The 21,375-nt window shown below is 52.7% G+C and overlaps 1 protein-coding gene across 1 annotated transcript in view; it reads right to left on the reverse strand.

Annotated features, from left to right (window-relative positions):
- Positions 1–20,620, reverse strand: part of LOC115643426 (adhesion G protein-coupled receptor E1-like) — a 138,875-nt gene extending 118,255 nt beyond the window's left edge. Inside the window, exons 1-14 of the mRNA XM_030547456.1 lie at positions 20,424–20,620; positions 14,823–14,873; positions 14,399–14,542; positions 12,818–12,961; positions 11,742–11,879; positions 11,192–11,338; positions 9,094–9,240; positions 8,784–8,921; positions 8,209–8,355; positions 6,526–6,663; positions 5,952–6,098; positions 5,341–5,487; positions 5,031–5,168; positions 4,457–4,603 (exon numbers count right to left, since the gene is read on the reverse strand). Coding sequence (XP_030403316.1) covers positions 4,457–4,603; positions 5,031–5,168; positions 5,341–5,487; positions 5,952–6,098; positions 6,526–6,663; positions 8,209–8,355; positions 8,784–8,921; positions 9,094–9,240; positions 11,192–11,338; positions 11,742–11,879; positions 12,818–12,961; positions 14,399–14,542; positions 14,823–14,873; positions 20,424–20,454 — 1,804 coding nt within the window. The 5' untranslated portion in view covers positions 20,455–20,620. The remainder of the gene's footprint in view (positions 1–4,456; positions 4,604–5,030; positions 5,169–5,340; positions 5,488–5,951; positions 6,099–6,525; positions 6,664–8,208; positions 8,356–8,783; positions 8,922–9,093; positions 9,241–11,191; positions 11,339–11,741; positions 11,880–12,817; positions 12,962–14,398; positions 14,543–14,822; positions 14,874–20,423) is intronic.
- Positions 20,621–21,375: the final 755 nt, after the last annotated feature.

Consider the following 21,375-nt stretch of genomic DNA (forward strand, 5'->3'; position numbering starts at 1 on the left):
GGAGAAACCAGATGAGTTAGCGGCTTCTTTACTCGCATTGCACTGGAGGACTCGCAAAGCACTGTACAACTCCCCCACTTCAGGAGCTAGGTAATGTATTGCTTCAGACCCACCCATGGATAAAAACGAGGCACAGACAAATAACACAATGGCACAGCAAGCCAGCAGCAGAGCGAGAAGAGAACCCAGGTGTCCGGGCAGTCAGGCTTCTCCTTATAACTGCAGCTCAGCTAGCACAGACGACAAGACAGAGGAGTTATCCATAAATTACAGAATGCAACAGGGGGCACCTTAATGTTGTGTGTTTGTTTCAGTGTTACAGTGTTATAAAGAGTGAGCAGATCTCGAAAAATCCCCCCAAAATGTGTGACAGTTTTTGGAGAGCCCCTGAAGATGGTTTTCTCAAAACACCTGATATTAATAGAGCTAGTTGGAAAAGGGTTTTTTTCCTCATAGGCAAAAAAAAATGGAAACCAAATTTTTTATTTGAAAATGCCACTTCAATGCCTCCTGAGAGTTGTGGTTTGGGTGCCTCGTGCTCCTGTTTCTCCTCTATGAGCCAGACTCCCTCATTGGTCTGCATCTCCCATGATGCACCATGGCAATCATCTAGCCACAGTGCATCATGGGAGACAAAGCCTGGCTAGAGAGCCTGACCTGTGGAGGGGAATGGGAGCCTGAGGCATCAGGAACATGATTTCAGAATCCAGATATACCTCTATCTCTATATAACCAAAAAATCTTACTGAGTTATAGGTGAAACCATGTCATATCAAACTTGCTTTGATCCACCAGAGTGCACAGCCCCGCCCCCCCGGAGCGCTGCTTTACTGCATTATATCTAAATTCGTGTTATATTGGGTTGCGTTATATTGAGGTAGAGGTGTATTTTAGGTCTTCAGCCAAAAGCAGAAAATATTTCAGGTTGGAGGGCATTTGGGGCACTCAGTTTTTCAACACACACTAAGTTTTCTGCAGAAAATCAGCCACTTCATGAAGAATTGCATTTTCTGAGGACCCAATTTTCCAGCCCTCATTCTTCATTTTTCTAGTTGCCTTTATTCTAGCAAGCTTGACTAGGACAGAAGGAATTTACATTTGTAGGCGTAAGAATCCAGGAGTTCCCATTCCATCACAGAGCCCTGTTCTGTGAGCCCTGTATCCCATACACATCAATGGCGCATCTAGTTCACTCTCTTGTGTCAGCACTGACCAAATGGTCCATCTAAGTTGGGATCTCCTGCCATTGCCACTGATGCTTCAAGAGGTACAAAACCTCCTGTACTTCACCTGTGTGATACTGCCGCTTGGCGGTGAGGGCTGGGGGAAGCCCATTCCCACCCCGAATGCGGCAGCTGAGAAGCAAGCCTCGGAAATCTCTCACACACTCTCTGGTGGTGGTGACATACCTTGTGCCACTGTTCCCTGGATCGTTCTGCAGCTAATCTTCATGGTCTCCCCTTTGACTTCCAGGCTGACGACTGAGTCCTTTCTGGGGCAGCCGTCCTCAATGACTTTGGTCTGGAGATCTAAGGAGAGGGGGAAAGAGCACGGTCTGATACAGCACAACGGCTCCTCGGGCAGGGACCATCACTCGCCAGGCAGAGTCAATGCATGGGTAACGGCAGAGAGAGAAGGAAACGGAGAGACACATCCAGCTGAGAGGGGAAGAGGCTTTTGTGCCCACAGGAAAGAGATAGGGACGAAGTTTCATGGGGCCCTTGCACCAAGCCTCTCCCGAGGGGTTTAAGAACAAGGGGGGACGTGCAGTTGCCACCTGTTCTGACCACTCTCCCCCCACTCCACCCCAAGACCCAGCTTCCTACCCAGTTGTTTCATCTGGATGGTCTGGCTCCCGTTCCCAGTGGGGTTCTTGAGGACGTCCAGCACAACATTCTCCACGTTCTCCAGGAAGACGGTGGCCATGGTGGAGACCTGCTCTGTGCTCAGGTTCGACCAGGAGGGCGTCTGATCCAGGATAGAGGCAAATCCCTCAGCGGCTTTCTATGATGGGGCGAGAGAGAGAGAACTTTTATTGGCTGTGCTGTTACCCCAGCAACAGTCGGCCAATCTCCTAAGGGCTGCTGATGGACATCCTCTCAGCTGCCCTTCATCCCACCTGCGCTGAGGATCCACGTGTGCAACATGCCCCCTCGAGTGACTGCTCCATAGAGGTCTGAGCCAGCTACAGGTCCGGGGTCTTCTCCAAGGCCAGCGAGAGGCTTTGAATGACTTCTGTGGGCTTCGTCTCAGGCCTGAAGTCCCTTGATTCAAGCACTAGTGGCTCGTGCCTATAAAGCTGAGTGTCCCCGATCCAACCCTGCTACGGGCCTGCGTGGCACTGATTAGATCTCTCTACAGCAAGATGCTGGTGAACCACGAGCATCAGCCCTGTTCTCTTCCAGGGAATTCTAAGATCCACCCACCCCCTAGTTACAGGGCTGGATGCAGGGATCAGTGGGGTGGGGTTCTGTGGCCTGGGTGATGCAGAAGGGTCTAGAGAGACTGAAAGCTGCTATAAAACATCCAAGCTTCTCTTACCTCCAGAGAGATGGTGGAGTTCTTCCTTTCGTTGGGGTCTCCCAAGACGCTGAAGGTGGAGGCCAATAACATGCAGAATGCATCCTGTGCAGGGCGGAAGGAGGGGGGCCAGAGCAGAAGGAAAAGCCCATAGTACAACACAAATTCAATCGTACAGCAGGAAGGTTGGCCTTGTAGCCAAGGCATGGGGCTGGGACCCAGGGGTTCAAACTGCAGCATAGTCACAAAGCCATCTCATTTCTCACAGTTTTCATTCCCCATCTGTACAGCGGGGCAACTAATCCCGTCTTGACCACTTACATTGTAAGTTGTGGGGGCACGGACTGCCTCTTACTATGTGCCATGCAGCACCTGGCACATTGGGGGTCCAGATCTTGGTGCGAGGGAGGGGGAAGGGGTCTGTGCCCTGCTTGAAGCCAGAGTGCTACTGCAAAGGATTGTGGGTGGCAGGAAGGGACAAGGGAGGTTTGGGGTGCCAGAGGTTCTACTGCTGGTACCATGGGAATGAGGACTGGTGCTGCTGGGGGTGGGGCAGGGGGAAGCTATGGCTTCCTACACTGGGATTTTCCGCCCACTAAAGATTTGATGATTCTTGGCACTCTCCTGCAGCCTGCACTTTGCTGCTGCTTCACTGGCATGGATGACAAATTTTCACCCCCTGGATTAAAATCCCCCGTGTCAGAAATGCCAGGTGTGAGTGGCTTTGCTGCAGCAGTCAAGGGCCGCACTGCAGACGAAATTGATCTGGGCTCAGATTCTCCAAAGCAAGTCGATTTTGGCAGCACTCGTGCGAGGTTCCTTAAAGGTGCCCAGGAAGTGAGGAATGCCGGCTCCCTGCACACTCAGGCCATTTGAAGGCATCTCAAGCCAGGCACCCCAAAAACAATCACTGAGTCACTTTAAAGAATTTCAGCCGGGGTTCCCCACGCTGCCTTTGCTGTGAGTGTCCCTAGATTAACGGGGTGTGTGAACTATGCTGGGGTACGTACATTGTTTGGGGATGAGCTGTGAGCCGCATCCAGCCCTCGGTTCTTACAATTCCTCACCAGATCGTTTGAAGCGACCTCTGGGAGGAAACAACAAAAAAAAAAAATCAAATGTGCAGGAAATCGCTGGGCGTCCCCATCCAGGATACACAGGGTATAAAATCCTGCTTGTAACACCAGCGACTGCCAGATCTAGGGTTACTACCCAAGTAAACCCCATTGTGCGCTGAACCCAGACCTGGGTCAGAGGGAGATGCCTATTTCCACTCAGGATTCACATCCAGGAGCCTGGTCAACCTTTTCCAAGGGGAAGTGGAACTGGGGTGGTGCTGCCTCCCCCAAAACCCCTTAGAACCAAGAGTTCAGTGGGTAGCGTGCTCACCTGATACAGGACACGAAGGGTCAGTTTTCCCCCTCTGCCTGATGTAGAACCCTGGGTCTCCCAATCACCCCGGAGAGAGCCCTAACCACTAGGTTGTAAGGCTGCTCCCTCTCAAGCTCTCCGGTTGGGTAACACGGTCCTTGTAACCACAGGACTGGAACCTGGGTCTCCCACTGAGTATCTGGTCACAGCAGGTTTCTGGGCTGCTGCACACAGGACAGCTTCCTGCACCCACTCTGGACTGGATCCATCACAGAGAGAGAGACCAGAGATGTTCCCTTTGGTGCTTTAATACACAGCCAGCTCCAGCTGGTGGAGGCCCAGGTTAAGTATGTTGTGCATGGTGCCACCAGGTGGCTGAGCCTTATTATACAGTTTAGCAGTCACCTGTGAACCATACAGTCACTCTCTGGCCCCAGGAATATCTATGTCCCCCACCCTTCTTGGGCAGAGAAGCTGTTTAAAAACAGGCTGGGGGCTCGGATCTTGTCCTTCTCATGGGCAAGGGCTGCAGTGAGAGGCCGGGGAAGGTTGCTTGGATGGTCACCTGTGCAGCGGGTTGTTCCGGGTACCCAAGGCCCATCCGTGGATGGATGGTGCCCGGGTGAGCACTGGCAGGTGTAGCTCCCAGGTGTGTTCATGCAGGAGGCATTGGGCCCGCAGATTGCAGGGGTTTGGGCACATTCATCCACATCTGCCAGGAGATGACTTGGAATTAGTCTGTGTGTTTATTACATGCACTATGGTAGCACCTAGAGACCCTGCTGCGCTAGGCGCTGCACAGACACAGTGCGAACTTACAGTCCAACAAGACAAAGTGTGGGGGGGGGACAGAGGCCAGGAGAGGGGCAGACACTCAGTGAGTCAGGAGCAGCACTGGGACTGGAACTCCCGTCTCCTCATTCCCAGGCAGTCGCCCGACCCACAGAGCAGCACTGGGGAGCCAGCAGTGAAGACACAGCCAGCTCGCCCCACTTCCCGGGGCTCTGGAGACAGTCGCACCCCAGGCTGGGCAGGCGGAGCTGCTCAGACTCTTGCTCTTCTCTGCAGGATGACTGGCGAGCCGGCCTCAGCCTCCCACACCCAGAGCTACACCCACAGCCCCCGCATGGGACGCTCACCTGCGCAGCTGAACGGGATGCCAGCCTGGATGTAGGGGAGGTAGCCTGGGGGACACGTGCAGGTGTAACTGCCCAATGTGTTGGTGCAGATGGAGCTGGGGCCGCAGGGCGATGGGTCCCGGGAGCATTCGTCAAGATCTAGGGGAGGGAATTCAGGTTGGACCTGCATGATGCTAGAACACCAGGGTTTTACTGCCACAGGACACCCACATCCTGATCCAAAGCCCATTGGAGTCAGTAAGAAAATTTCCACCAAGCTCAGTGGCCATTTGGATCCATCGCTCTGCTCTGTGCCAGAACCAGCACTCACCGTTGCACTGCGCTGCTTGGTCAGTGAAGCGCTGCTTCCCAGAACTGGATGCAAAGCCGGTATTGCAGGTGCAGTAGTGGCTTCCTGGGGTGTTGGTGCAGATGGCATGCGCAGGGCACGATGCCAGATCCAGACACTCATCCATATCTGTGATGGGAGAAGGAGCAATGGGCCCAGCTAGCACAATGGAGCCTTCCCTTGATGGAAGGAGAGGAGGGGAGAAGGCAGGTCCCAGCACCTGGCATTGGAGGGGGCACCGTGCCAGGAATATGGTTCCCAACAGGTTTGCAATATGCTGCCCAGTCCCAAGAGGCAGCAGGTGCTAGTGGCCGGAGAAGCAGGAGCCAGGATGCCTGGGTTCTCTTCTCAGCTTTGGGAGGAGAGTGAGGTTTGGTAGTTGGAGCAGGGAGGAGCTGATGCCACCTGCTGTTTAGCAGTCACCTGTGAACTGTACAGTCACGCTCTGGCCCCAGCAATATCTATGTCCCCCTAGTGAACCCACCATTGTTGGGCAGAGAAGCTGTTTAAAACCAGGCTGGGGGCTCAGATTTTGTCTTTCCTGTGGGCAAGGGCTACGGTGAGAGACCGGGGAAGGTTGCTTGGATGGTCACCTGTGCAGCGGGTTGTTCCGGGTACCCAAGGCCCAGCCGTGGATGGATGGTGCCTGGGTGAGCACTGGCAGGTGTAGCTCCCAGGTGTGTTCATGCAGGAGGCATTGGGCCCGCAGATTGGAGGGGTTTGGGCACATTCATCCACATCTGCCAGGAGATGACTTGGAATTAGTCTATGTGTTTATTACATGCATTACGGTAGCATCTAGAGGCCCCGCTGTGCTAGGTGCTGCACAGACACAGTGCAAACTTACAGTCCAACAAGACAAAGTGTGGGAGGGGGACAGAGGCCAGGAGAGGGGCAGACACTCAGTAAGTCAGGAGCAGCGCTGGGGCTGGAACTCCCGCCTCCTCATTCTCAGGCAGTCGCCCAACCCACTGAGCAGCACTGGGGAGCCAGCAGTGAAGACACAGCCAGCTCGCCCTGCTTCCTGGGGCTCTGGAGACAGTCGCACCCCAGGCTGGGCAGGCAGAGCTGCTCAGACTCTCGCTCTTCTCTGCAGGATGACTGGCGAGCCGGCCTCAGCCTCCCACCCCCAGAGCTACACCCACAGCCCCCGCATGGGACGCTCACCTGCGCAGCTGAAGGGGATGCCAGCCTGGCTGTGGGGGAGGTAGCCTGGGGGACATGTGCAGGTGTAACTGCCCCCTGTGTTGGTGCAGATGGAGTTGGGGCCGCAGGGCGATGGGTCCCGGGAGCATTCGTTAAGATCTAGGGGAGGGAATCTAGGTTGGACCTTGTGACGCTAGCCACTCTGGACTGGCTCCATCACAGAGAGAGAGACCAGAGATGTTCCCTTTGGTGCTTTAATACACAGCCAGCTCCAGCTGGTAGAGGCTCAGGTCAAGTATGTTATGCATGGTGCCACCTGGTAGCTGATCATTATAATACAGCAGGGGTCAGCAACCTTTCAGAAGGGGTGTGCCAAGTCTTCATTCATTCACTCTGATTTAAGGTTTCGTGTGCCAGTCATACCTTTTAATGTTCTTAGAAGGTCTCTTTCTACAAGTCTATAATATAGAACTAAACTATTGTATGTAAAGTAAATAAGGTTTTTCAAATGTTTAAGAAGCTTCATTTAAAATTGAATAAAATGCAGAGCCCCCCGGACTGGTGGCCAGGACCCAGGCACTGTGAATACCACTGAAAATCAGCTTGCGTGCCGCCTTCGTCACCCATCCCATAGGTTGCCTACCCCTGTAATACGGTTTAGCAGTCACCTGTGAACTGCCCAGTCACTCTCTGGCCCCAAGAATATCTATGTCCCCCGAGTGAGCCCCACCCTTCCTGGGCAGAGAAGCTGTTTAAAACCAGGGTAGGGGCTCAGATTTTGTCCTTCTCGTGGGCAAGGGCTACGGTGAGAGGCTGTCACACCCCAAGGCCCCCTCCCTCCAGGAGTCCCTAGGAAGGCAGATCAGCATTGTATATTGCTAACGCTCTTGCTAGCATCGCAAACCTTTTTGGGGAGGGTCAAATGTGTGTGAGTGGGGAGTGGAAGATTCCTTTGCAGGTTGCGAAAGGCCAAGAGGGGGAAAGGGGAAGAGAGCAGAGAACGGGTTAACTTGGCACCTCAGCTAGCTCTGTGAGAGAATAAGACGCTGGCCCCGGCCCAAGATCACGTGCCCGAGAAATCAGCAGCTGCCCCGCCGTGAGAAGAGAAGAACTAAGTCGATCAGAGCTGTAGAGAGAACAGCGAGAACAGTGAGAGTGAATGAAACAGAAGGGAAAACAGTCTACGGAGCCAGGATGTTTTGGGAAACCAGGGAAGCCACAGCAAGCCTGTTTGGACTGGCAAAAAGAGCACCAGGAACAGAGGGTCCTGAACAAAGCCCCCACCTCCACCCCAACGAGCCCAAAACTTAAAAACACGCCTAAGAGCTGAAGCAACTCGGAGAGCACCGCAGATCCTTGGACGGCCTGGGCCCAGGACAGAATTCCCGTCCACCTGCCCCTCCTCCCCTACTTCATCTGATGTTACACCCAGACTTGGCTGCCCTGGGATATGGGTGTGTGAGCATGAAAGCGGTTAGGGCTTGGGGCATTAACACTTTCTTTCTTCCCCTGAGTGACATGGGAGCATTCCCAGCACTCTCTGCTGTTATTTTATCAATAAACCTTTAAAATTGAGACATTTGCTGTGCCTCGTCATCTCCTCCCCAGAAAAGATCCTGTGGCCCCAGCCTGATCAACTGTGGCCCAGGCAGACTGGTAATGAAAATCTGTCACAAGGCCGGGAAAGGTTGCTTGGATGGTCACCTGTGCAGCGGGTTGTTCCAGGTACCCAAGGCCCTGGCGTGGATAGATGGTGCCCGGGTGAGCACTGGCAGGTGTAGCTCCCAGGTGTGTTCATGCAGGAGGCATTGGGCCCGCAGATTGCAGGGGTTTGGGCACATTCATCCACATCTGCCAGGAGATGACTTGGAATTAGTTTGTGTGTTTATTACATGCATTACGGTAGCACCTAGAGGCCCCGCTGCGCTAGGCGCTGCACAGACACAGTGCGAACTTACAGTCCAACAAGACAAAGTGTGGGAGGGGGACAGAGGCCAGGAGAGGGGCAGACACTCAGTAAGTCAGGGGCAGCGCTGGGACTGGAACTCCCGCCTCCTCATTCCCAGGCAGTAGCCCGACCCACAGAGCAGCACTGGGGAGCCAGCAGTGAAGACACAGCCAGCTCGCCCCAATTCCCGGCGCTCTGGAGACAGTCACACCCCAGGCTGGGCAGGCGGAGCCGCTCCCACCCTCGCTCTCATCTGCAAGACGACCGGAAAGCCAGCCTCAGCCTCCCACACCCAGAGCTACCACCCACACCCGCCACATTGGGCACTCACCTATGCAGCTGAAGGGGATGCCAGCCTGGATGTAGGGGAGGTAGCCTGGGGGACACGTGCAGGTGTAACTGCCCAGTGTGTTGGTGCAGATGGAGCTGGGGCCACAGGGCGATGGTTCCTGGGAGCATTCGTCAAGATCTAGGGGAGGGAATTCAGGTTGGACCTGCGTGATGCTAGAACACCAGGGTTTTACTGCCACAGGCCATCCACTTCCTGATCCAAAGCCCATTGGAGTCAGTAAGAAAATTTCCACCAAGCTCAGTGGCCATTTGGATCCATCGCTCTGCTCTGCGCCAAAACCAGCACTCACCGTTGCACTGCACTGCTGGGTCAGTGAAGCGCTGCTCCCCAGAACTGGATGCAAAGCCGGTATTGCAGGTGCAGTAGTGGCTTCCTGGGGTGTTGGTGCAGGTGGCGTGTGCAGGGCATGATGCCAGATCCAGACACTCATCAATATCTGTGATGGGAGAAGGAGCAATGGGCCCAGCTAGCACAATGGAGCCTTCCCTTGATGGGAGGAGAGGAGCAGAGAAGGCAGGTCCCAGCACCTGGCATTGGAAGGGGCACCATGCCAGGAATACGGTTCCTAACAGGTTTGCAATATGCTGCCCAGTCCCAAGAGGCAGCAGTTGCTAGTGGCCAGAGAAGCAGGAGCCAGGATGCCTGGGTTCTCCTCTCAGCTTTGTGAGGTTTGGTAGTTGGAGCAGGGAGGAGCTGATGCCACCTGCTGTTTAGCAGTCACCTGTGAACTGTACAGTCACTTTCTGGCCCCAGGAATATCTATGTCCCCCAAGTCAAGCCCACCTTTACTGGGCAGAGAAGCTGTTTAAAACAGAGTGAGGGCTCAGATTTTGTCTCTCCTGTGGGCAAGGGCTACGGTGAGAGGCCGGGGAAGGTTGCTTGGATGGTCACCTGCGCAGCTGGTTGTTCCAGGTACCCAAGGCCCAGCTGTGGATGGATGGTGCCTGGGTGAGCACTGGCAGTTGTAGCTCCCAGGTGTGTTCATGCAGGAGGCATTGGGCTCGCAGATTGCAGGGGTTTGGGCACATTCATCCACATCTGCCAGAAGATGACTTGGAATTAGTCTGTGTGTTTATTACATGCATTACGGTAGCATCTAGAGGCCCCGCTGTGCTAGGCGCTGCACAGACACAGTGCGAACTTACAGTCCAACAAGACAAAGTGTGGGAGGGGGACAGAGGCCAGGAGAGGGGCAGACACTCAGTAAGTCAGGAGCAGCGCTGGGAATGGAACTCCCGCCTCCTCATTCCCAGGCAGTCACCCGACCCACAGAGCAGCACTGGGGAGCCAGCAGTGAAGACACAGCCAGCTCGCCCCAATTCCCGGCGCTCTGGAGACAGTCACACCCCAGGCTGGGCAGGCGGAGCCGCTCCCACCCTCGCTCTCATCTGCAAGACGACCGGAAAGCCAGCCTCAGCCTCCCACACCCAGAGCTACCACCCACACCCGCCACATTGGGCACTCACCTATGCAGCTGAAGGGGATGCCAGCCTGGATGTAGGGGAGGTAGCCTGGGGGACATGTGCAGGTGTAACTACCCAGTGTGTTGGTGCAGATGGAGCTGGGGCCACAGGGCGATGGGTCCCGGGAGCATTCGTCAAGATCTAGGGGAGGGAATTCAGGTTGGACCTGCGTGATGCTAGAACACCAGGGTTTTACCGCCACAGGCCATCCACTTCCTGATCCAAAGCCCATTGGAGTCAGTAAGAAAATTTCCACCAAGCTCAGTAGCCATTTGGATCCATCGCTCTGCTCTGTGCCAGAACCAGCACTCACCGTTGCACTGCGCTGCTTGGTCAGTGAAGCGCTGCTTCCCAGAACTGGATGCAAAGCCGGTATTGCAGGTGCAGTAGTGGCTTCCTGGGGTGTTGGTGCAGATGGCATGCGCAGGGCACGATGCCAGATCCAGACACTCATCCATATCTGTGATGGGAGAAGGAGCAATGGGCCCAGCTAGCACAATGGAGCCTTCCCTTGATGGAAGGAGAGGAGGGGAGAAGGCAGGTCCCAGCACCTGGCATTGGAGGGGGCACCGTGCCAGGAATATGGTTCCCAACAGGTTTGCAATATGCTGCCCAGTCCCAAGAGGCAGCAGGTGCTAGTGGCCGGAGAAGCAGGAGCCAGGATGCCTGGGTTCTCCTCTCAGCTTTGAGAGGAGAGTGAGGTTTGGTAGTTGGAGCAGGGAGGAGCTGATGCCACCTGCTGTTTAGCAGTCACCTGTGAACTGTACAGTCACCCTCTGGCCCCAGCAATATCTATGTCCCCCTAGTGAACCCACCATTGTTGGGCAGAGAAGCTGTTTAAAACCAGGCTGGGGGCTCAGATTTTGTCTTTCCTGTGGGCAAGGGCTATGGTGAGAGGCCAGGGAAGGTTGCTTGGATGGTCACCTGTGCAGCGGGTTGTTCCGGGTATCCAAGGCCCAGCCGTGGATGGATGGTGCCCGGGTGAGCACTGGCAGGTGTAGCTCCCAGGTGTGTTCATGCAGGAGGCACTGGGCCCGCAGATTGGAGGGGTTTGGGCACATTCATCCACATCTGCCAGGAGATGACTTGGAATTAGTCTGTGTGTTTATTACATGCATTACGGTAGCATCTAGAGGCCCCGCTGTGCTAGGCGCTGTACAGACACAGTGCGAACTTACAGTCCAACAAGACAAAGTGTGGGAGGGGGACAGAGGCCAGGAGAGGGGCAGACACTCAGTAAGTCAGGAGCAGCGCTGGGAATGGAACTCCCGCCTCATTCCCAGGCAGTCGCCCTACCCACTGAGCAGCACTGGGGAGCCAGCAGTGAAGACACAGCCAGCTCGCCCCACTTCCTGGGGCTCTGGAGACAGTCGCACTCCAGGCTGTGCAGGCGGAGGCGCTCAGAACCTTGCTTTTGTCTGCGGGACGGCCCACCCCCAGAGCTCCACCCACAGACCCTGTACAGGACGCTCACCTGCGCAGCTGAAGGGGATGCCAGCCTGTCTGCTGCGGAGATAGCCTGGGGGACACTTGCAGGTGTAACTGCCCCTTTTGTTGGTGCAGATGGAGTTGGGGCCGCAGGGCGATGGGTCCCGGGAGCATTCGTCAAGATCTAGGGGAAGGAATCCAGGTTGGACTCGCGTGATGCTAGAACACCAGGGTTTTACTGCCCCAGGACAACCACACCCTGTTCCAAAGCCCACTGCAGTCAGTAAGAAAATTTCCACCAGCCTCAGTGGTCTTTTGGATCGATTGCTCTGCTCTGTGCCAGAGCTGGCTCAGACCAGTGGCCCATCTAGCCCAGAATCCTGCTTTCAACAGTGGTTGGTACTAGATTCTTCAGACTATCATTTCAGATGTTCTCATTATTTATATCAAAGTTGAATCCTTCAAAACTTGATAAATGTGCAGCCTTCATGGGATACTATGGCAGGCAGTTCTACAGGTTAATACAGCAGCATGTAAAAGACCACAGTTTTCTTTCATCCATTTTAGGGACTGGATTGTGAGTGGCCCCGACATGGGTGCACAGGAGTAGGGAGCCCACAAGGAAGGTCCTCCCAGGACTTCGCAAGGATCACACTTTCCTCCATATCCCTCCTGGTGGATCATAGTGTCCCATAAGTGGGTGGGAAGGAGGCAGGGCCATAATATGCTCCTCCTCTCTGTACAAGGAATGGAAGCAGGGCTTGAGGGGACTCTGTCTAAACCCTGGGCTGCTCCAGGAGGAATTCAGCCACCCATCCCCATGATGAGGTAGCTGCGCCAGGGCTGCGTCCAGACTGCACTATGGCTTTTCCATTTGATTGGCTGTCCCGTGATTTGGGGAGGGACAGATTGACAGGCTGGAGAAGCCAAGTCACTAAATCTCCTTGGCCACATATATCCCTCTTAGTCACTGCATCACGCTTTCCAATCAGCGAAATACTCGATACTGAATCTTCACTGCAAGCAGAAGAGCCACTCAGGTGACCCTTGTGCCAGCTACATAGCAGTGGCCCCAGTACATGGCTCCCCTTTTCCTAGCTGGGCTCAGGAGCTCACACTCACCGTTGCATGTCACTGTCGCATCAGTGAAGTGCCGCTCCCCAGAGCTAGATGCAAACCCACGTTTGCAGGTACAGTGGTAGCTCCCGGCGATGTTGTCACAGGTTGCATAAGCAGGACAGACAGATGAATCCGTACACCTGTCAGCTGGGAAATGAAGAAGAAACAATGTAATTAATTAACAAGCCTTTGCCCCTTTTGTCTTACATCTTCAATGTGCTTGTAGCGGGGTGGTTACCCTCTCCTGCCCTGCGGGGCTTGAAACAGCCCAGGAGGGGGCTGGGGCTGGGGCTGGGGAAGGGAGCAAAGCCCTGGCTGACTGGGGGAAGTGGCCAGGGCAGCCAGAAGCTCAGGAGTAGAGAGAGAAGGGCCTGGCTTCTAGGGAGCTGAGCAGGGTATTGGGAGTGGAGCAGGGCTGGGGGAAGGCTAGAGGGGCTGGGGAGCTCTGGCCTAGGGGGCACGACCCTGCAGAGTTTGGGGACCACTGCTTTAGACTGGTCTTTTAACAAAGGCATTTTTAGCACCTGTATTTTCCTAGGTTTTTCAAAAGGCAAACTGAAAAAACCCATCACGTGGCACCGTATGAAGAGCCACATGAGTCACCAGCTGAGTTGGAACCTCAACATCCATTGCACGGACCTCGGCCACTTGAGCTGAGGGAGGAATTGCGAGCTGCAGCAGTTTGTCAGTATCTATGCGAGGGAGGAGGCACTTTGCCGGGGAGTTCCCCAGATCCCTGCTGACAGCAGAGCAATGGGGAGACTCTGGAATCTTGGCCTCCATCTCAGGCTCTGGAGGGAGTGTGGTCTAGTGGGTGCAGACCCTTCCACCCATTCCCCCAAGCTCAGCTCCTTCCGCCACATCCCCTCCAATCTGTCCCTGTCCCAGTGCTGTCTTTTCCCCACCTCTGTCTCCTTGTCCCCATCCCATTCTGCACTCCTCAGGTTTCTCATGCCAATCCCCTTGCCCAACCAGTCCCAGTCTCCTCCCAGTATCTGATCCCCCGTCCCTCCCAGTCCCCGTCTCCTTTCCCAACCAGTCCCAGTCTTCTCCCCATGCCTGATCCCCCTCTCCAGGGTGGATTTGATTTAAATCAGGATGAGGGTGGGGAGAACTCCTCCTACACCTTGGCTTAAGATCACAAGAACAGCCATACTGGGTCAGACCAATGGTCCATCTAGCCCAGGACCCTGTCTTCCAACAGTGGCTGGTGCCAGGTGCTTCAAAGGGAATGAAGAGAACAGGGCAGTGATTGAGGGATCCATCCCCTGTCCAGCCCCAGTTGGCAGCAGTCCGGTTTGCTCAGCATCCCCACCCACGGCTTTGTGCAGTTTGCACCATCTTCCATTGCTGCTTTCCAGTGTGACTGGCCATTCCTGGGGCTATTGATGGCCAGATTGCGGGAAACCAAGTCGTTAAATCTCCTTTGCCACATATTGGCCTGGCCTGGCCCCTAGTCACCACCTCACACTTCCCAGTCCCTGATACTTTTTTCTCTAGTACCTGATGTATTATCTTCATCACACACTCCAGAGCTACTCCGTGGCAGTCTCCCCAGTACAGAGCTCCAGGGCTTACACTTACCGTTGCAATGGACGGCTGGATCAGTGAACTTCGTGGCCCCTGAAGTGGATATGAACCCAGGTCGGCAGGTGCAGTAGTAGCCCTGGAGAGTACTGGTGCACGTTGCGTGATCAGGGCACAGCATTGGATCGTCGCACCTGTTCACTGGGAAATGAAGGAGTAACCAGGGCTGGGCAGTGTTTTAAAACGCAGTCCTGTTTAGCTGCCCGCAGAGAAGGTGGCTTTGTGGCAAGCGGGGACAACAGCGCAAGAGAGCAGAAGGGAATGAAAAAGAAGAACGAGAAAAACACACAGAAACGTGGGGAAAGAGGAGGAGGAAATGGGATGGAAAGTTCTTTGCCCGTTCAAAGCCCCCCTCCAGCTGCAGGACACACTGGGGTTCAGAACTGGAGATTTTTGTCCAGGTTTCTAGGCATCAACTTACGAGCGCTGGAGACATGCTGAGTCCCCTTGAAGCAGACGAACCAGCAAAAGCCTGGAAGAGGAGACACAACCAAAGATGATTATTGCACTGGGTTTTAGTGCCTGTAGGAGGCTGGGTGGCCTAGTGGGTAGAGCAGTAGCTCTCGGGGGAGGGTGGTTGATTCTATTCTTGGCTCTGCTGGTTGACCTCAGCCATTCTCTCCTCTCTATTTCCCTTGGGTCCAGCTTTCCCATTTTGATTATAAACTCTCAGCGCAGCCTTTATCTTCACACTGCTGATCATGGCTGAGACCCCTAAGCACTAATGGAACATAACCTATCAGAGTAACACCTTTTCTGTGGGCCAGATCCCAAGGTACTGAACTCAGGAACCAATCCCCAGGCGGTATGAATCAGCATGGCACTCCTGACTGCCGTGAGCAGCTGAGGATCTGGCCCTCAGCCCCAGCAGGAGTTTAGCCTGACTAAGCACCAAGGAAGGATACACGAGATCAGCTCATTCTGTGGGCCCCTTCACGAGAGAGAAGTTCTCAGGCACTCGCTCCCTCTCACTGCCCGGCGATCTGACTATTTCTCTGTAAGCTAGAAAGCGGTGAGCACTAACCAACTCCAGGGACAGCTGAGCCCCCAGAGGTTCAGAAATGCGCCTTGGCTGGGACAACCAGAAGCCCAGCGGCTTGGTCTAACCCCCTCTGGAGCAGGGAAGGCAGGTGGAAACCTCAGAAATTTCCTGCTGTCACTTGCTCTAGAGCTGCCCCTGCACAGAGGGGTTCTTTTGAGGCTCTCTCTCCTCCACCCTCACCGGGAACTCAGAGAGGTGGTGCTGTTTGATTTAAAATGGAAGGGACCAAACTTTCCAAAAAAGCCATTGGGCTGATCCTCATTTCCCCCAGCTCCTGTTGGTTGCTTAAGACGGAACAAAGGGACGTGCGACACAATACAAGGAGAAGAGCTTGGCATTTGCAGCCCAGCCCGCTGCGGCTGGTTACACAAGGCTGTTTCCCATTTGGATCCAACAAGGGGGCTGGAAGTTTCAGGCTAGAAAATACAAGAGGATTTTTAACCGGCAGAGGAGGGAGGTTCTGGATCAGCATCCCGATGGGACTAGTGGGGGCAAACAGCTGAACTAGGTGTAAGCTGGAGCTGGATACATTTATACACAGGGTTATATGGCAGGATTGTGTGTGGTAGCGGGGGACTGGACCACTATAAACCATCCCTTCTCCTTCCCCAGGGGCTGGGCTGGCCAATGGAGAGGGTCAATTCCCACAACCCCACAGGCAGACATGGGTTAACCCGGGGGGACAATTGGCTCCTGTGCAGAGGCAGAGGCTGGCCGGGCTGCGCTGCTCTCTGCTGGCCATGGTGATCCTCAGAAAGGCCAAGAGTCGTCAGCCAGGAGCTCCTGATCCACACCCACGCCACTCTCAGCTTCTGCAGTCACAGGCTCAGATCTGGGTGGGCCAAGGTGCTAACTGGGTGGGGTGGGGCCCACCTCTGGCTATGCCCCACACTGGCCTGGCTGACCTGGGAGGCCCCTTCCAGTCCTGTGTCCTGAGGCAGCCTCACTGGCCTGACCTTCCATCCATTAACTGGCTGCTTCGAGCAGCATCGGAAGTCACCACGAGGCTATGTGGGCTCTTGGGTACCCATCTGCAGTCACAGCACTGAGACGAACGCGGGACTCGCAGTAAAGGCCCCGGGGCCCAGCTTGACAAAGGTGCTTAGGCACAACTGTGCTCCAAAACGCCGGCTTGGCTACGTTCAGCACCCGTGACTGATGACACTCCCAGCAGCCACGGGCTAAGCAGGTGCTCAGCTGTGACTGGTGATTTGCTTCTCCCCACTAACAAACACACACCCTACGCCTAGACAACCATGAGCACAAACAGTCCCGCTTGTGTCACGCTTATCCTGTGCCCCCACCCCACCCTTCCGCTGGGTTCCCTTTACCCACCTTCTCTTACGCTAAGGCCCCAATCCTCCCATGATCTTCACCCAAGCAGCCTGTCATAACATTTTTTCCCAGATTTGGACCTTAGCGTCCAAAATATGGGTGTTAGCATGAATTCCCCTAAGCTTAATTAGCAGCTTAGATCTGATAGCGCTGCCACCAATCAGGAATTTTTAGGGCCTGATACCCTCTGGTCCCCCCAAAACCCAGATTCCTTGAGTCTTACAACAAAGGGAAATAACCCCCTCCCCTTGTTTCCTTGTTACTTCCTCCCAGGCTCCCCTCCCTGGACGACCCTAGGAGATTCCCAGCTCCCAGTCCTGGAAACACAAGAACCGAGAGAGCTAATCTCTCTCCCCTCCTCACCCAGAGGGTATGCAAAGTCAGGCTTAGTAAATCTAACACAAAGAGATTTTCCCCTTGACTTCTTCCTCCCACCAATTCCCTGGTGAGCTGCAGACTCAATTCCCTGGAGTCCCCACTAAAGAAAAACTCCAACAGGTCTTAAAAAGAAAGCTTTATATAAAAAGAGTGAAAAAGGACATAATATATAGTCTCTGTATCAAGGTGGCAATATACAGGGTCAATTGCTTAAAGGGAAAAAATGAATAAACAGCCTTAACCAAAAAGAATACAATTCAAAACACTCCAGCAACTACACACATGTAAATACAAAAAAACAATATAAACCTATTGTCTTACTACCTTTGTACTTACAACTTGGAAACAGAAGATTAGAAAGCCAAGAGATAGAAAAATCACTCTCAGAGCCGAGAGGGTCAGATCCAAGACAAAGAACAAAGAACTCACACCCAAAACTTCCCTCCACCCAGATTTGAAAAAGTCTTGTTTCCTGATTGGTCCTCCGGTCAGGTGTTTGGTTCCCTGTGCTAACCCTTTACAGGTAAAAGAACACTAACCCTTAGCTATCTGTTTTTACACAGCCCCCCATGCCTGTTACAGACTGGGGGACACTGGGATTAATCAGGGCTTAAAGAGCCTAAGCATTTTAGGACAGGAAGTGTCTTTTGCTATTTAGCTACTGTGGCAAGGCACCTTCTCAGTCTCTGCTGCTTTTAGCCCTGGTGAGACAGGCTTGGGTAATGTGGTCCCCCTTGGGACACAGGGGGAGTCTGCTCCCCATATCTCCACCAGTCCTGTTTAGAGTATTTTTCTCCCTTGTGGGAGAGAATACTGCCTCTCCTCCTGGTGAGCCTCACTGTCTTGCTGCTCCTCACCTACCAGCAGCAGAGCTCCTTCTCTTCCCCCCGGGAGGGTTCAAAAAGGTCTCAGGCAGCCCTGAATTGGAATCAGCTGATCCTAATTAACCTCCGGTATCTTCCCCATCAGCTGATTCTAATTGCTACCGTGGTAACCCTTTCTCAGCTGAACCTGATTGACCCGTAGTTGCCTCCCAGTTGATAGGGAGGAGGGCCTTTTAACTCTCTGGGACTGATTCCTACCCCTCCCTTGCAGCTGTCTGTCCTGAGTTTATCACACTACACACAGCACCTAGCATATTGGGGGCATGACAATAACTTTAATAATGTATTGATTAACAACAACCAAGTGTTCATAATCAACGTGAAACAATTAATAGCAAACCACTAATAATCAAATCCACACACTACAAACACTAATGAATCTTTCATTAGTAGCCATTTGGGATTAATAATAAAAACACCCCAGGGATACCCAGCATGGCAGCCACCGGTGTATTAATAGATTTGGAGGCAACAGTGAACATCTAGTCTGACTTCCTGTGTGATTAGTGCGATAGAACTTCCCTGAATGAATTCTTGTTTGAACAAGAGCAGATCTTTTAGAAAAACATCCAACCTTGATTTAAAGATTTCTAGTGTTGGAGAAGCCACCACGACCCTTGGTAGGTTGCTCCGATGGTTAATTGCCCTTGCTATTAACATTTGTACCTTATTGCCAGGATGAATTTGTCTCGCTTCAACTTCCAGCCATTGGATCTTGTTAGACCTTTGTCCAGTAGACTGAGAAGCCCATGCTCAAATATTTATTTTCCCTGTAGGTACTTATAGACTGGGATCATGTCACCCTTTAACCTTCTCTTTGTTAAGCTAAATAAATCGAGTTCCTGAGTCTTTCACTACAAGACAAGCTTTCCAATTCTTTAATCATGCTCATGGCTCTTCTCTGACCCCTCTCTAATTTTTCCAACACCCTTCTTGAATTGTGGACCCCAAAACTGGACACAGGATTCCAGCCGGGGTCACACCAGGGACAAATACAGAGTAAAATAACCTCTCCCTCCAACTTGAGATTCCTCTGTTCATGCATCCCAGTATCATATTAGCTGTTTTAGTCACAGGGTCACAGTGAAACCTCATGTTCAGCTGATTATCCACCATGACCCCCAAGTCTTTGTCTGAATCACTGCTTCTCAGGATGGAGCTGTAAATATGGCCGACAGTCTATGTTCATAGATGTACGTCCATATACTTGGTCACACTGAAATGCATATTGCTTGATTGCACCCAGCTTACCAAGGGATCCAGATGTCTCTGTATCCATGACCTGTCCTCTTCCTTACTACCACTTCCCCAATCCGCATCTTCTGCAGACTTTCTCAATAACGATTCTACGTGTTTTTCTGGGTCATTCATCAAATAAGCATTTAGATGAAAAGTCACAGATCTGGGCTGAATGCCCATCACTGAAAGACCCCCCTACGACCCCTCAAAGATCCCAACACAATGACAATTATTGTTGCCTCTTTTCAACCCGAGCTGCTAGTCAAATTTCTGGGCCCAGGGCATCTTCCAACTGGGAGTAGAAACTGATGATGGATTCTGGTATTTCCTATGTTTCAATCTGGTTTGGTTACAAGCCCTGCTTCTTCAAATGCAGGAGGGACCAAAAACCAGAGATAGCTTCTTTTCTTTACAAAAAACAACAACAAGGAGTCCTTGTGGCACCTTAGAGACTAACAAATATATTTGGGCATAAGCTTTCGTGGGCTACAGCCCACTTCATCAGATGTTTTAGCCCATGAAAGCTTATGCTCAAATAAATGTTTTAATCTTTAAGGTGCCACAAGGACTCCTCGCTGGTTTTGCTGATACAGACTAACATGGCTGCTACTCTGCAACCTTCTTTTCTTACAGTCCCAAGCCTCGTTAGCCAGCACCAAACCCAAAAGCTGTCTCTGGTCTTCTCCCAGGGTCATTCAAACCATGCCTACAAGCTCCTGTCTGGCTTTCTTCCTCTGTCTCTGAGTCTCCCCCCATTTCTAGTCTGCCACTCCCCCCGCAGCTAGATTAATTCCATGTCTAACATTCTAACACACATGGTCAGAATAATAGCCAGGTGGCACCCTCTGCCCACACGATGCTAGTTTTTGGGCAGATTCCATCCTGCCTTGTTTTGGGGGGGGGGGCCTACAGGGTCTCTTACAATTATCTTCACACATCAATTTCCATGAGGTTTTAACTCAACCAGTAACAAGGATTGATTGCACCCACGAGCCTCAATCATGGATTGGGCCCCTGCAGTGCTAGGTGCTGTACAAAAGCAGAACATGAATACAGTCCCTGCCCCAAAGAGCTTAAGTTAAGTTAGTTTGTTTTTTGTCAAGCCCCCACTGGAAGAAAATAACACAATTCCTTGCAAACTTACCTATAAGGTGGGTGATAAGCTGCTTCCTCATTATGCCACTGCCTTCTCTTACCAGGCAAGAAAACTGCCCCTGCTTTATCTGGTTGCGATCTTTCTCAGAGGAAGTTTGCAGAATGACACGATTTTTACTGGGGCTTCCTTTCAGAAGTGCTTTAGCTCAGCACTCCTGCTCTTGTGACAGTTCTGCTTCCTCTGCCCAGGACGATCTCTGGGCATCTACTAAGTGTTTATTATCAGAGTATCCAAATAACACCCCTGCAATGGACAGGAAACAACAGGGGAAGTTGCAATCTTATCTCTTCAGGAACTGAAAGTGGGACATGGGGTGGGGAGGTTGGTCTTATCATAGAATCATAGAAGATTAGGGTTGAACGAGACCTCAGGAGGTCATCTAGTCCAACCCCTCGCTCAAAGCAGGACCAACACCAACTAAATCATCCCAGCCAGGGCTTTGTCAAGCCAGGCCTTAAAAACCTCTAAGGAAGGAGGTTCCACCACCTCTCCAGGTAACCCATTCCAGCGCTTCACCACCCTCCTAGTGAAAAAGTTTTTCCTAATATCCAACCTAAACCTCTCGCACTGCAACTTGAGATCGTTTCTCCTTGTTCTGTCATCTGTCACCACTGAGAACAGCCGAGCTCCATCCTCTTTGGAACCCCGCTTCAGATAGTTGAAGGCTGCTATCAAATCCCCCCTCACTGTCCTCTTCTGCAGACTAGCCCAGTCCCCTCTGTAACATTGACCTCCATAGTGTTTTATGGAAATATGCTTATGAGCGTGAATATAATGTAACTGGAATATGCTTTATGCAAAAGGTCTCTTGTAAGGTGTCATTGTGAAGCTTATAATCCACTGAATGTGTTCGTCCTATTTGTATGTATGTATCATTCTTGTATCTAAAACTAGAAATATAAAGTATACCTCTGAGGTCCTGTTGTAATTATGTGAGCCT

Source organism: Gopherus evgoodei, unplaced genomic scaffold (assembly GCF_007399415.2).
Source record: "Gopherus evgoodei ecotype Sinaloan lineage unplaced genomic scaffold, rGopEvg1_v1.p scaffold_59_arrow_ctg1, whole genome shotgun sequence".
Lineage (NCBI taxonomy): Eukaryota > Metazoa > Chordata > Testudines > Testudinidae > Gopherus > Gopherus evgoodei.